General features: G+C 32.2%; 2 protein-coding genes across 6 annotated transcripts in view; one reads left to right on the top strand and one right to left on the bottom strand.

The window, feature by feature from the left end:
* LOC125667954 (ADP-ribosylation factor GTPase-activating protein 1-like) overlaps positions 1-12,639 on the bottom strand; it is a 41,479-nt gene extending 28,840 nt beyond the window's left edge. The window contains exons 1-7 of one of the 2 annotated variants that reach the window (XM_048901648.2): positions 12,447-12,639; positions 9,979-10,088; positions 9,421-9,592; positions 8,834-9,024; positions 8,273-8,341; positions 4,068-4,176; positions 1,561-1,617 (exon numbers count right to left, since the gene is read on the bottom strand). In XM_048901648.2, the coding sequence (XP_048757605.1) occupies positions 1,561-1,617; positions 4,068-4,176; positions 8,273-8,341; positions 8,834-9,024; positions 9,421-9,592; positions 9,979-10,088; positions 12,447-12,506 (768 nt within the window). In that variant the 5' untranslated portion in view covers positions 12,507-12,639. The remainder of the gene's footprint in view (positions 1-1,560; positions 1,618-4,067; positions 4,177-8,272; positions 8,342-8,833; positions 9,025-9,420; positions 9,593-9,978; positions 10,089-12,446) is intronic. The other variant, XM_048901649.2, reaches the window with a different exon arrangement.
* Positions 12,640-12,793: 154 nt separating this feature from the next.
* LOC125669937 (transcription initiation factor TFIID subunit 2-like) overlaps positions 12,794-14,313 on the top strand; it is a 46,171-nt gene continuing 44,651 nt past the window's right edge. For 2 of the 4 annotated variants that reach the window (XR_008802495.1, XM_056163063.1), the window contains exon 1: positions 12,811-12,978. Coding sequence is in view for 3 of the 4 variants with exons in the window: in XM_056163063.1 (XP_056019038.1) it covers positions 12,933-12,978 (46 nt within the window). In the remaining variant the exon portion in view is untranslated. Of the gene's footprint in view, positions 12,979-14,313 lie in introns of all 4 variants that reach the window. The other 2 variants (XM_048904797.2, XM_056163062.1) reach the window with 2 other exon arrangements.

Here is a 14,313-nt window from a genome sequence, read left to right as displayed (position 1 = left end):
TTAAAGGGACAATTTTCATATTTTAATTTTCTATTTTTACTGTTTACAATGCTTAACTAAAGTATTTCTAATGGTCAACCAAAATTTGAATAGCAGTTGTTGAGTTACAAGTAAGATACAGTATTCATCCTTGACAACTGACATCAAAATTTTTACAGACTATTTGAAATACCTTAGTTAAGCTTTCTAAACATTAAAAATGAAAATATAAAATTTGAAAATTTTCAGCTCAAGTCGTGTCTATGTCCCTTTAAAGTCTCCAGACATAAATTTTGTTTCCTGTGCATAAAACATTCATTGATTTAAAATCTTCAGGATTAACAATTTCTTTTATGTGGTTAGTACCACAGAATAATTGATCAATAAATATATCAAAATTGAATTTTCCAGAGTTAGATAATGAAATTTTGTTTACTCGTTCACAAGTCATACGTACAAAGTTTTTATCTAATTTATGTTTAAGATGATAAGATATCTAAGGAGGTTGAAATTAAATTTTTGTTGAAGAGTAAAGAGTTTACCTGGCCATGAATGGAAACTTTTTTGGGATGCTTTTTTAATATTCCAAAGAAGAAAAATGGATTGAAATATGAAATTTCCATTCCCATGAATTCTTTTTCATTGGATCACAAAACTACTGGGTTATGAACATTTATTCTTAGCCAAATTCAATCTAATGTATATCTAACACTCCAAATCCAAATGATGTAAAGTCTGACAATGTACTGTAAACATGGACATTTTTCCATGCTGATAAGTACATGTAACATTTGATATGTAATGATGCATGAATGATCCTTCATGTATCTGTTGTTTTAAATACAGTATCTTGCAAGAAACCACACGTATATCAATATCAAAGAAATAATACCCACATGTAAGGCTTATCTAGTGAATTAGACTAATCAACAACATATGTCAAGAAAAATATATGATAAATGCCTAAGTTGACCCCATAAAATACATGAAATATTGTGAAATCTACAAGAATTCAGATATTTTTTTTTCTTTTCAAAATTCAATCTTGTTAGAAAAAACCCAGTCCATGATACCAGTTGCATGCCATATTTGGCAATCCGACATCAGATATGAAGCATTTTATTGTCTGCCATTGTTTTCAACTGAAAACATCAAATCTAATGATTTTTCTTTGATCTCAAAAAGCAATGAGTGCATTGCAGAACAAAATTTAACATTCCACCTGAGATATCTATCTCTGATAGATTTGTAAGAACTATAAGAATTTCATTCACAAGTCCCTCTCTATTTGCACATAGTAAAAGGTACAAAAATGTGCACTTCTTCATCACAATTTCAAGAAATTTCATATATCTATGATCTTAATATCATTAGCATTTTTCTATATCATATATTAGAATGCTTTGTGGCCATTCTTCATCAATATAAATTTTATTAAAAAAAAAAATTGGAAGTCACTTAGGTGGCCAAATTGGGCCCATATTATACACAGTCCTTTCCATGTTAACTGTCATATAAAGTACCCCAATTTTGCAATGAGGCTTATTGCAAAAATTCTTTGATCATTGATTGCATACAAACCTTTTCAGAAGCAGCTGAGGCAAACTTGGTTGCTCCAAGTGCAAATGATGACCAGCCCTACAGAATATAAAATAGGTTAATTAAAAACAGGACTAAATCATTTTACACTCCTGTACACACTGGAAATTTCAGAACAGTGAAATTCTAATATCAGTCATAAACTTAGTTGAGCATCTGAAGTTTATATCATGTTAATGTCATTGACATTTATGTATCAATGTCTCTAGTCAAATCCTATGATCGATCAAAGGCAGTAATGATGTATAAGAATTAAATTTCCAATATCTTTGCCTCTGATATTTTTACAAATTGTAATGCAAGAAAAAGTGAGCAAGCTCACATACCCTAAATCCCCACAATGAATGACAACGCTATAAATAATGAATGGCAATGCTTTGCATAAAATACAACAAATTTCTTATGGCTCTTTTCATCCATGTAAGAAGGTAGATGTCACAACTCAAGTCTTATGTAATAGTTTTAGAAATGTAGAATTGTGTAAATATTAGAACAGAAATATTTAATCACAAATGGCTTAAAACCAGTTACACGCAAATTGCACTAAATAGTGTATTTTGGCCAAACTTTTATATTCAAAAGGGGCATAACTCCCCAAAAATACATCAAATCAGAATTTCAAGTGAATATGACAACTACATAGCATGTCCATATTGAGGAAGTTAGCTCCTGAGCTTTTGAGTACAACTGCGCAGGATGCTACAACTAAATATTCACTAGTCCAATACTGATCCCATTGGTGCAAATATATTACACATCTATTGCTGAACCCTATCCAGTTGAAATATTTTGTGTCAATTTTGAAAGGGTTTGACAGGGACTATATTTTGTGGTGGAAGGATTCACTAATCAAAAAGTTCTAATTCTGCATGATATTTCAGTTTCTGTTTCATCCAATGTATTGTCTATTTTTATACCCCTATACTTGTATTTCAGTTTTATAATTTATGATACAGGTAGTTGAGACTTGGAACTAGTTCAAATGTTGTAATTTATTAACTTAATTGATATATTTTTCCAAACAGAACACCGATTCTTAAAAAAGTTTTAATTAATTTACTCGAAATTTTGTATAAAAATTCAATATTTTTGCCAATAATTCAAAAATCTGATCTCCAACCCCCACTTGTTTTAGTTGCATTTTAAATTGGAAGACCAAACCTTGAAAATTATGTAAAATTTTAGAAATTGACATTATTCCTAATATGTCCTTTTAAACTCTCAATTTTGATATCATGAAGTTTTTCGTATCTCAAGTGCAAAAAGGTCATTATTTATTTCCTTTACTAGTATTAATTTCTTTTTTCATCTGTACTGTTAGAGGACATGATTATGTATCTATTTTATGAATTGATTGATTTGTGTTACTTATGTTGTGTTGACACTAACAGAAAAATCAAGTTTAATTGAATAAATTTTAAGTGCAAAAAGGTCATGTTTAGAACACTATAGCTCAATAACAAGCGTTGCAACCCCAGTTTTTCTTTTTAATTTCATAACTCTTCTTCAATGTAGAAATCAAAAATATACTTTCCAAAAAATTGACATTACTCCAAATGTCAGGTGCGAATCTCTTTAAGTACAAAGTTTCAGAGGAGTACCAAATAGTATATTTTTGCCAAACTTTTAAGTTCAAAAGGGGCATAACTTCTAGAAAAAAAGATATGATTATAACCTGACAATTACAAGGTTTCCCAAATGAAGCACTGGCTGTATAAAAGTGGGCTTTTTCTGAGTACTATCCCCCCACATTAATTAACTCCCTTGCACAAAACCCATGCCAATTTTGATATTATCTAAAATAAAATCTAGATCACAATGACCTTGATTTAAAATTTAAAAAAAATTGTTTGTTTCCTTTAGTAAAACTTGATCCTAGTTTGTAGGTCCCAACATCCTCTCATCACTTCTGAAGATCTCATGTTTCTATCAGTCCCGGTTCTAAAGTTACCAGGTATACAAGGTTTTATGATCACAGTCAGAGGTCAAGATCATTGAAGTCACTTGACCTTAGCACTAGTTTGTAGGTCCCATCATCCTCTCATCAATTCTAAAGATCCTAGGTCCCTATCAGACCTGGTTCCTTTGACCTTGATGCTCATAACATCCTTTTATCATTTCTGAAGACTTCATGTCTGAACTGACAGGTCAAAAACTTTATAACCTCCGTAACTTGTTGTGTTGGGTGCAATGATCGCAAATTCCTCATGAATGATGCAGTTGTGCACACTGTGTGTATGAATCTGATAAATACATCATATCTATTTCAACTGCTGCAAATTCTGACAGAAATGAAAGAAGTAGAACATAAATGTAAATTTGAAAATACATAAGGGTATGAACTGCAACACTTCACGCTAGCATACTTTTCATGAAACTTTAACATGCTTCATGAAGTATGATGATGTGCTGTGTCTTAGTTCATACCCTCATGTATTTTCAAAAATGATATCCATTTCTTAAATAAACATGACACTATTTCTTCTTACTGTGGATAGAGATGACAGCGTTGAGTCGAAGAAATCATCATTCTTTGACTGGGGGGCTGGAGTGCTTCCAAATCCTACATATTTTCCTCCTTGACTAGGTGGAAGATCACTGTATTCAAAATATATAGAGCAACTTTAAAATACATGTATTATCATATTGCAACTATTAGTGGAAAAATGCACATTCACACATGCAATGAAAAACTGCTCAGGTACAATGTTATTAATATGTCATTTCATTTTAATTACCTATATGACTAATGATACGATGAGGTTAAAGTGATTTTTTTTTTGGCTGTAGAAATTAAAATTGGGATAGGATCTGACACTTAACCTATTCTTTCCTTGTCAATTACTTTGAAAAATCATGGATAAAATATTGCTTTTCCCACAGAGCATAGGAAGGGAAAATCACTTCCAATGTTGCACATATTACAATGTATAATCTCCATGTTGAATTCTATTTTTTGTTTCTTCACATTAGAGAATAATATTTGACAGTGCTATCAATAGGATGAACACAGCTACATTTTCATGTGTAGATCCAGAGGGTCCAACCTACTAGGGACTAAAACTTAATATTTTACAACTGAAAGAGCATTTAAATCGGCAAATATATCTATTTTCCACCAAGTTCAGGGAGCTGTGGCAAGACCTATGCACCCTCCTCTATATGCATGCATGACATAGCCTCTACCAATGCAATTGAGATGTTTAATTGAAAAAAAAAACCCAGAAAAAACTCTGTAGTGTAATGAAGACCACACAATAAGTTAAATCTTCAAAAATCTCTATTTAATAGCAAGACAGTGATTATTTTGATAATGTACATGACAATCCCCATGTAGCAATGACATATTTCTAAATAGGAAATTAGAAAATTATATAATATTATACAGAATAACACTCATCAGAGCTCCAGATAAGGTGCATATCAGCCTAAATACTCATTAGATTTTACCAAATACGCATTTAAGTTGAAAATCATGCGTACAATTACGCATTAGCGAATGTAAATACGCTGTACACTCTAAAAGTAATGCGTATTAGTCCGCGTATTTGTGATATATGTAGTATGATATAAATATGAATTATCCATTCATATGAATTGAGGTTACCCCAGGGCTTGATCATACATGATATTTAGCGCTATGAAATACGTTTTGATGACAATCACAATTTTGAAAAATTGGAAGAGTTAACTCAAAACACTATTCTATAGGCCTACTTGTAATACTTTCTTTCTTAAAGAGTTAATGTGCGGTCGAAAGCACAGAAAAAAACTTGTACTATCAATCGTGGATGAATGATATACAGAATTGGATCTTAATCATGTGACTGAGTGTCTGACATATTCAAATTTAATGCATCAATGATAAATATCAAATTCCCAATGACAATGAATAGTTCTAATAAAAAGAACTACAAAGGATTGTCCCTGTAAATAGCTGAAACGGCCTTTTAGTATAAACTTTAAGTTAAAGTTTAATGGAAGAAGTATCATTTATCTGGTTACATCTTCTGTGCAAAAGAGCAAATATAATCAGTAGATTAACAAAATACACTTTTGAAATTTTCTGAAAAGCAAAATACTCATTGATTTGAAAATCAGGGGGTAAATACTCTTAGTGGTAAAAAATTATCTGGAGCTCTGACTCAATATTACATGAAATACTGAAATTTATCCATTGAATAAAAATTAATATTTTCACAGTTGTTATTTTTACACTGTGAAAATAACAAGTGTTATTTTTACAGTGTGAAAATAACAACCAGAACTACTTGACAATATCTATCCACAATACATAAGAACACCTTCAATTTACGTTATATAGACCTATTATTAATTTTTCATATTTTTTTATTTGAATACCCCAAAATAATTTAATTTTCTTTAGGGGAGGAAATAATTTAATTTTCTGGGGGGGGGGGATTGTTTGATCTGTCTATCAATGAATCATGTCTTGCAACATGTACCAGATGACATCACATCATAATGATTACATTTTACTGTATTGGATTTAATTGGCATTAATGCTGCATGCTATGGTAAGTTATAATGTAGTTTAAACTTTTACAAAAGCAAAAACTGCAAATTATATATGATAGGTATTTCTGGTACATGATGTATTTTGTGTGATGTCAGGCTTAGATTTAAACTTTCTGGTACTTTTTGTCAGAGTGACTCAAAAGTCGATTTTATGCTGTAAAGTAAACATTAGGCCTATATATGAAGCCTACACAAATCTTCTGTCATCAAGATTCGTTGCAAACTCCACCTTGCGTTTTCAAATTACGTTATTTTAAGAACCAAAATGGTGATTTCTCACTTTGTTCGTATGTTTCTGTGATGGAGGTACGTTCAGTGTTCTGTTGGGTGGGTACAAAATGTATACACATACTATAGACTAGCTATGTAAATAAGGATAAAAATAATGAGAGTGTAAATTTTGTTTATATCTGTTATTGGTATACATTAAACTGACCATATCAAGAACAATATTTGTTTGAATTAGGCCATTAAATTAAATATGAAGTTATTTTTTAATTTCCTCCTCTGCATGAGTGATATTTTAATCAAAGAAAAATGGTGATTATCGATTTTTGTTTGAGCTATTTTATTATAAATACTAATAAACCTACTAATATTTTGTGACCCTGCAGTTTGGATGGTTGCATGATGTCTGATAATCGGCCTTTAGGCAATATATGAAAGCAGCGATAAGCATTTGTACCCACCACATGTGGACGATAGTATGTTTTATGTCTCACTGTGCGTAAGAGTTCCATAAAGGGAAAGAACTATTGGGCAACTCGGAAATTGCGTATTGAAATTGCTTCCTAGGATCTTTTCCCCAAAAGATGACTAGGGCGGAAACGATACTTCCCCTTCAAATTGCATTGGATCTGACTATTCATTACATCGCATGCCGCCATTATTGAAAGCATGTGTACACAATAATGCCTTGTCACGTACTAAAATTGTTGGAAAATAATTTTGTCACTTGCTAAAAGTTGGTTTACTGTAAGTTTTATGAATAGGCCTAATTTTTAATGAAATACTAATTTGAATCTTTGAAATAACTATTCTTGCGTAAAAGCGTGTGTTTTACGAAGCCATTGTTGTGTACACTCTGCTTTTGTTAGAAAAGGTAAAGAAATACCTAACAAAATTTTTTTTCACACATTTTAATAGTCATCGTAGTTAACGAGGAGTTGATAATTTGCATCTTTGTACCTACCATGGTGTGTTGATTACAGTAAAATAAGCGATAGTTTAATTGTTTAATTTTATTTTTATAACATCGGCTATTTGATTGATTTTAAGTTTCAACAAAAGAAATATCGAGTCAGTTAAGACTTTAATGCTACAAAATGTCGTGCTTTGCTGAAATGAACAGGCTTGTCTGGGTTGATATTTCCCTGAAGATTCTCATTGAAGATTACCGCGATGTAGACCTCATCTCAAAAAGTTTGCAAATTATTGTGCGTTGTTTAGAATTCATTATTTCTACAAAAATATTAAGTGAAAATTAACACTAAGTATAAAATAAAGATTACCGCTTGATCCAAATTTTTGCTGCGTATTATACACCCGAAGTGCGTTTTTTCACCAACTTTTAGGCTCAAAGTGGGGGGTGCGTATTAAACACCACTGCGTATTATATTCGGCAAAATACGGTATGCCACGATTCAATACTTTCACTACGATACAATTTACAGAAGAAACCAATAATAACATTGAAGAAAAATTTAATTACCAGGATTCACAATCATAATTTCAAAAGTGAAATGTTTCCAAATTACCAACGCCTGTTGGCTCTGTAGTTTAAACTGATAAAAGTTCATTATCATTTTTGTAAGACTCAAGGCAAACAAGTCTGAACGTTATTTGACGCTATTTTGTCCTTCATGCAGGTCGAAATGATAATTACAGGTTGAGCCTGTCAGATGTGTTTTACTGTTCAACCAGATTGTAGGACCACAATGGAAACTAGCTATATGCTAATTTGTATTATCCTGGATAAATAAAGGCTATTATCATTATTAATAAAGGTATCGAACCGAAAATTGAGGCAATGAATCGAGTGTTTATATTGAACAGTATCGATATTTCGGTGAATTGTTTCAGCCCTAAGGATGACCACTCCTCCACGTTCATAACAGGAAGACCACTATGTGCAATGTCAATTTTCTGAACTTACTCTGGTCTTGAAGCATTTTCCCTTTGTTGTCGGTCAAAGAAGTCATCTCTCTTCTTTTTGAAGCCATCACTGTAAACATAATAATTAACAGCCACTGACATTGAATATCTTGTATACATTCCTATATAAAGTAAATATATGTTCCCCTTCAAATTCAATTAAGATTAGTTAGCATGAAATTGTTTAAGAATCCAGCCCTAGAATAATCCTCAGCTCAACATAAGTTTTAATTTTTGTCTTTTTTACCCTCACAGGCTGCTACCTTTGAAAATATCTTTGTTTGCCCTCCTCTTATATATAAGCTTTACTTTTTTTGAAGATTTAAAAGTTAACATTCAATTGCTAACCCAAAACCCAATCTAGAAACAGAGAAATGAACATCATGAATACCTAGTACAAAATTCCAGATAAAATCAGTAAAAAATTGTGATAAAAAGACATGATAAAACTTTTTGAGCCAAGGAGATTCATTTCAGTCAGCTACATGAGGGTAAAAAATAAATTTCAAATCTTAGCCCCATTTTTTTTTTTTATAACAGTAGACTAGAAAGTATGGATAACCTCTTGTAAAACTCTGCATCCTGATAGTTATCTTGGTAACTGTCATCAGAGCCAAAGTTGTTATAACCATTGGAGTGTTGTTTAGTAAAACTGGATGATTTTGGCATGGTGATCTGAGGTTTATATGCTACATAGTTTTTTGCTGAAGATGTTGCTATATTCCATGGTTTTCCCTCCGCTTCTGTGGATATCTGTCATGTGCAGAAAAAAACTGACAAAATTAATTCGCAATTTTAATCATGTACACAAAATACTCAGTCCAGTCTGGACAGACAGACAGACGGACGGACGACACCATACCATAATTAGTCCCGTCTTTGACAGGCGTATAAAAACTGTAAAAATAGCAATTTTATACCAAAATATTGTAAATGACAGTGAAATATCATGTTCATGACATAATTTCAGTTCTACTTCATTTGATCAAATTCAGAATTTAACAATTCAGTTGCATTTGGAATATTTGTACACAATATACTTAATTTTGAAAGAAAAGCAAGAATGTTGATTTTGATGGGCAAATAGAGCTCCAATCATTTTAGGTCCTTTCATAAAAGTTACACTTATCATCTTTCATTTAATTTTACCTTGTCTCTCAATAAAGCTGCAGCTTTAGAGTTATATTTTTCTTGTATAGACATTCCATCTGAGTAATCTGGTTGGGATTGAAAAAACTCCAGTGCCTTTTTGTTCCCTCCTGCTTTCATTTTCTCTAACTCGGCATCTTTCCATTTATCCATTGATACAGATCTTACAAAACTGAAAATTTACAACCATACATCTTTTTTAAATACATGGACATCAGATAAACGAATTTTTCATGGGTGTCAAAATAAAGGGTGGAGGTCTTCAAAATACAATTTCATTGGTTATAATAAATTCAAAGCTATTCTTTTCTATGCTTTCATTTTAATATAAAGTAAAAATGTCCTTCAAAAATTAATTTCATAGTGTTTCTCAATCAATAAAACAATGTAAAATTGGTATTCATGGAATAATAATAAAACCACCGTAAGTTTAAATTTGATGACTAAAAATAATTGTACGCCTCTTTTCAAAGGGTTAAAAATGACATTATGGTAAAGGAATGCAAGTCACAATATTCTTATCATAGTTAAGATATATCTAAAATCTTTGATCATTACCTTAGGTGTACACCTAATCCTCTGTGTTTTCCTGAACATTCTAGACATATCCATATTCCATAGCTGACACTGACCCACTGGGGATTGTGAGCATGGCATTCAAAGCATTTCTATGTTGATAAAAACAGAAAACATTTTTATAAGTATCTTTCAAGTGAAAGCCCCAATTTTTTTTTTCCATTCCTAAGATCTATTGAAAAATTCTAGATAAAAGTCTACAGGTCTACTTTAAAATGTTCACCAACATCTTTATCAAAGAAAGCTCATCAAGTAATGACATGAAAGTGAAAACTTTCAGGATGACCCATCTCTTCCTCAGGACAAAGAAGTTGATTACTGTGCTTCCGATACTACAGGACATTTGGTCCAGTAATGGTTGAGATATTACTAGACCAAAACACATTTTACCAGACCAAAATTTTATACACAAATTAATCCCCTATTGTTTTTTTTAAACTCGAGCAACTTGCATAACTCAAATTCAAATTGTTCAATCGTATGTGCCCATGCTGTTCAAGTACTTCTTGATCAGAGTATAGTTTAAATGCTTTATTTACCTGTTATTTATTACCTAATTCAAACGCTTCAAAGACGTCTGTAGTTTCACGGAATATTGCTCAATTGTATTATCACCCTATCAGGGGAATTGAAGATGATTGCAAGTTAGATAAATATTTACATGTTTTCTGTCTGCAATGACTAATTAACAGAATAAATCTTGGGACATGATGCTAAAAATTGAAAATCTATCTAATCATGTATTTCATTGAAAAAAAAAATTATCGGACACTTGGTCCAGCCAACAACTGATATTGATTGGACCAAAACAAAAATTACCGGTCATTTACCAATGTCCGACCGACCTTCAGAATCACTGTGATTACATGTGGAAAAATCCCAAAATGATTACAAAATACTTGATATCTTGTCTTGTAAAAGCAGTAATGGTTATATAGGTATCATGACTTGCAAGGTTTGCCAAAAACAGTACATTGGGGAAACAGGTCTCCACAGATATACAAATATAAAACATTCAATCCACCATTAATTAAAACAAAGAAAAGCAGGGAACCAGCTAGGAAACACCTTGATGGTCACTGATTAGAGGACATGGCAGTTTTGGATATTGATTATGACCCCAGTTGGTCTGATGAAGAGGAAAAGGTTAAAAAGAAGTTTGGATGCACAGAAAAAAATCATTCAACCCTGATCATGACGACATGAATGAGCTGATGAATGGAATGAAAAAGATCCCTTAAGCTTATCTAATTTATAATTCAAAATAACAATAGGAAAATAGGTCATGGTGACTTGGCCAATCTAGTCTTCAAGATATTTTGCACTTATATAAATCTGGGTATCTTATATAAGATAGACATGATTTCAAGGTATCATGTAATCTGAGATTCCTTTGACTCTTACCCCTGCTTTTATATTGTGATGTGGGGGTGGGGGGGTGTGGGAGTCAGAGCGGACTCCATATTGAACAGTGGGAATTCAGCGACATCAGCTGGTGTTGCTGCTTTACCTACCTCTTAAAACTTTATTTCACAGATCTATCTTCCATGACGCGAGGATTCAGTTATTGGAAGATTATTCTACAAATAGATCATGATTAATGTGATGCTATCGCCTTTTAAATGTCCCCAACACTGACAAATGAAGCATCACTTGAAATAAGTTGCCGCCTCGCCATTCAATTTCTTTGTGCATGACGTCAGCACATAAACACAAAAAATTCCATCATTTAAACGGCGATAGCATTGTCTTAATCATGATCTATTTGTAGAACAATCTTTCGATAACTGAAACCTCACATCTTGGAAAATAGATTCGCGAAAGAAAGTTGTAAGAGGTAGGTAAAGCAGCGACACCAGCTGGTGTCGCTGAATTCCCACTTTTCAATATGGAGTCCGATCTGATTCTCCCCCGCACACGTCACAACATAAAAGCAGGGGTAAGATTCAGAAGAATCTCGGATTAGGTATCATGTTATACATTGATTTGAAAGTATTTGCCCAGGCCTTAATCTCAGCGAGATCGTCGAGGCTAAATATCTGGACTGACGCCTCTTTGGAAGATTGAGGTCTTCGCTGAGATTACCCAGGCCTGTATATTCATATGCACATTGTTCACATATTCATGAGGAAATGGCCATCATTTCCGTTGGTAAAGATGTCGAACGTGAAAACATTGGAAACACATACAAAAATATATATATATATATAAAACATGTTTTGGGATATTAAATAAAACAGCTGATCGAATCATATACCTGTGTAACTTTTAATCTATAGCTTTGTGAATGAAAAGTGATATACAAAAGGCTTAAAACTTCGTAAAAATGCTAAAGACGACCTAAAATCATAATCAAAAGCATGCTCAGTTAAAATCACTGCAGTGTGTCTATGTGAAAACTCTTGTCTTTAATTCAATAACATTCAATAGTGTCACAAGTTTAAACTTACATTGTTGTCATCTCTTAGTCGAACGTCCTTCAAAACCCTTTTTGTTCGTGGACTTGCCATTTCTTTAATCCTTGTATATGTTTTAGATTAAGTTTTCTTAAGTTTCAAAACGGCGTGAATATTAGGTATATTCCGTCTTTCATATGCTGAGTTGTCAGCGCATTAGCCAAGATGACGCAATAAGTAAAGCCAGAAACTGTTTGATTTCGTAAATTTATTTATAACAATATAATCATTATAAAGGTAATTAGATCATTTAAAAACTTTATTTTAATCACAAGAAAAGAAAACCTGATTATATTTGCAAATAAATCATATTTTATACAGAGAAGTCGTAAAATCCGAAAATGCCGTTTCAGATAAATAATGGCGATGTCCATGTATGTTTGGGAAATTAACAAAAAATCAAAAGATTAGCTTTATGCATCTGTTTCTGTTTGAGTCATTATGTCTTAGGCAGCACTATTTTGTTTCTAAAGTTTAAACATGAAGAAGGAAGGAAAATCTGATGTTTCAAGGCCTTATAAATTGGGTAATTGTCACTAATCTTGCAATTTGCTTCAAATATTTTTATTTTCTGCTTAGACTACTTTTCTTTTTGTATGTAAAAAAATTATTCCAAATCTTCATGGTGCTTTGACACAATATACTATCTCAAAGAATAATATGTCTTATGGCGTGACCGTATTTGAGGGCGAAGTATAAAGTATTGGTATTTTATAGTATTTAACAGGTCCAGTCCAAAGAATATTTCTACCTACGTAACTACTTATAGCTACCTAGGTATTTCAACCTACTCCAAGTAGCTATTTTTACCTACTTTTTCCTTTATTTGCATTTCGTGGCCAAATGGAGGAAAGGCGCAATATGGTGTGTACCAAATTTTTTGATTCACTTACACTGACGATGAATACCACAAAAATATTGCACAAAAAATGATTACTTTCAAACCTTTCAAATTTGCATCAATAACTACGCTCAGTTCCATTTTCTAGGAGCTTAGGATCAAAGCTACGTGATAAGAAGTCTAGAATGTCTTAAAAATCTGTATTAATTTTAAAGTTTACCTTCATGCATTTTTACATTAAAGGATTTAGATGCAATTTTTCATGCATTTCCTCTACATTCTCCACCCTCGCAAAGTATTCAAATTTACACTCCGAATTTTGCCGTGCACATGCAAAACATGATACATAAAATGACTAACCTGTTTAAAAGATGCACCTTAATTAATATGTATACGGTGTAACCGTTGGACCGAGCTAAGCATGTACGTAACTCCGTGTCCCGAGTGGTAATCATAATTCAGTTAAGTACGGTAGATTATGATTCATTTAAAAATATATATTTTGAATGAAATTTCCTTGCCCTAAACACCCAGTAACATCTCAATATTAAAGGAGTTTATATGGGGACAACAGTTTTACATGATCCGCCTATTCATTGAACGCGGGAAATAAAACGCAAGGCGACGTCAACTGTGCATTGTGACGTCACATTTAGCCTCGACTTCTCTTTTTCAAAGTAAACAATTATAAACAACAATAATACATTCCGTATGCAATGAAAAAGGCCGTTAAAACTAAACAAAATTAACCAATAAATTCAAAATGGTAAAAAAGTAACCGTAATTTTATCGTATATTCTTATTCAAAGAAACTCATGAACTCGTTCATTTATTTAGTCGTATTACGGATTTATATTTAATTATTTGCTAAAACCCGTTATAATGATAATTATACTATTCACTTTGAACAAACTGAGTGTTTAAATTACGAATTGCACGTCAGGGTCTTCTATTATTGGCATTCAAAATAAAACACGAATAACTGTTGAAGCAGGTAATGAAAAAATAAATGGCGGCGCC

The sequence above is a fragment of the Ostrea edulis genome, chromosome 4, assembly GCF_947568905.1.
Source record: "Ostrea edulis chromosome 4, xbOstEdul1.1, whole genome shotgun sequence".
In the NCBI taxonomy this organism is placed as follows: Eukaryota; Metazoa; Mollusca; class Bivalvia; order Ostreida; family Ostreidae; genus Ostrea; species Ostrea edulis.
This window is presented reverse-complemented; position numbering and strand designations above follow the sequence as displayed.